Source organism: Emiliania huxleyi (genome assembly GCF_000372725.1).
Source record: "Emiliania huxleyi CCMP1516 unplaced genomic scaffold EMIHUscaffold_5627, whole genome shotgun sequence".
Taxonomy (NCBI): domain Eukaryota; phylum Haptophyta; order Isochrysidales; family Noelaerhabdaceae; genus Emiliania; species Emiliania huxleyi.
In genome coordinates this window covers 1-1,549 of record NW_005197783.1, presented here as the reverse complement: position 1 = coordinate 1,549, position 1,549 = coordinate 1, and the positions used below count along the sequence as shown (strand labels likewise).

Sequence of the window (1,549 nt, the reverse complement as noted above, 5' to 3'; positions counted from 1 at the left end):
CCACCTTCCCCGGGTTCGGGGGGAATTCCCGATTCGGGGAGAAATCCCGGCCTTGGGGGGAGGGGGCCCCGGCCTCGGAGGGAGAAGGGGCCCCTTCCGGGGGGGAGGCATTGGTGGGGTAGGCAGCATTCGTGTGTAACAAGCATGGTGTGTAGCAGCCTCGGAGTGTACCCCCTCCCCGTAGCGCGAGGGGCCGAGGCGAAGACGCGGGCCGCCGTGCCTCCGAACCGCGCTTCCGCCTTCTCGCTCTTGAGGCCGTCCGCCCACGTCACGCGGCAGCGGCCGGCCCCGCTCGAGAGGACGGCGAACAGCTGCCACCTCGCACCGGCCCGCCCGCACGAGAACAGGCCTCTCGCAGCCGTACCCGCTCACTGCAGCCATCTCCTCGCCGCCTCGCGGCGCCACCAGACCAAGCAGCGTCGCCGTGGCTCGGCCGTCGACGAGTACGTCGCACGTGCGGGCCGCCCGCTCGAAGGCTGGCCACCGCCGCTCCGCCCACGCCTGCAGCGAGCCGGAGAGGTGGGCAGAGATGGGGAGGGATGGGGAGAGGTGGGGGGAGACGGGGAGGGATGGGGAGGGATGGGGAGAGATGGAGAGAGATGGGGAGAGATGCCCACGCCTGCAGCGCGCCGGCGCCGCGCTCCTCTTCACTGCCTCCTCCCTCACCGCCTCCCTCACCGCCTCCCTCCCCGCCTCCTCCCTCACCGCCTCCTCCCTCACCGCCTCGCCCGCCTGCCGAGCAACACGCCGGTGGTGAGCGCCTCCTCCCTCCTCCCAACGCACCCCCCCTCGCCCTCGCTGTATATGTGTGTATGCCTCTCGGATGCGTGCCCTTGCGCAGCGGCTCCGGCTGCCGCGCCAAAGAGCTGCACCGCAGGGGCTGGCGCAGCAGGGGTTGGCGCAGCAGGGGCTGGCAGAGCAGGGACTGGCGCTCGAGCTCCGAAGGGAGAGCCATCAGCTCCACCAGTTGAGGCGTCGGCGCGAGCTCGACGCTCGCACCGGCGCCAGCGTCCGTGTCGGCCTCCGTCGCCGGCGCGAGGCGCGAGCGCGGCACGGGCACCACCTGGGGGCACACCAGAGGGCGTGCCGTGGGCGTGTCGTGGGCGTGTCGTGGGCGTGTCGTGGGCGTGTCGTGGGCGTGTCGAGGACGTGTCGTGGGCGTGTCGTGGGCGTGTCGTGGGCGTGTCGTGGGCGTGTCGTGGGCGTGTCGTGGGCGTGTCGTGGGCGTGTCGTGGGCGTGCCGTGGGCGTGCCGTGGGCGTGTCGTGGGCGTGTCGTGGGCGTGTCGTGGGCGTGTCGTGGGCGTGTCGTGGGCGTGTCGTGGGCGTGTCGTGGGCGTGTCGTGGGCGTGTCGTGGGCGTGTCGTGGTCGTGTCGTGGGCGTGTCGTGGGCGTGCCGTGGGCGTGCCGTGTGCACGACCTGCCGGTTGGCGAGCTGGACGTAGTCGAGGTGAGGCCGGCCCTGGACGAGAGCGACGGCGCGGCACCGCTCCCCTCCGAAGGGGCCCTCCTCGATCTCGAGCTCTCGAGCCTCCCCCCCCTCCCCCTCCC

At 72.8% G+C, this 1,549-nt stretch overlaps 1 protein-coding gene across 1 annotated transcript; it reads left to right on the top strand.

The window, feature by feature from the left end:
- Positions 1–144: 144 nt before the first annotated feature.
- On the top strand, positions 145–971 carry EMIHUDRAFT_257032 (hypothetical protein; the record flags this gene model as incomplete). The annotated part of the gene is made up of 3 exons (XM_005765143.1): positions 145–165; positions 476–519; positions 842–971. The coding sequence occupies 3 exons, from the start codon at positions 145–147 to the stop codon at positions 969–971; spliced, it is 195 nt and encodes a 64-aa protein (XP_005765200.1).
- Between the last annotated feature and the right edge of the window lie 578 nt (positions 972–1,549).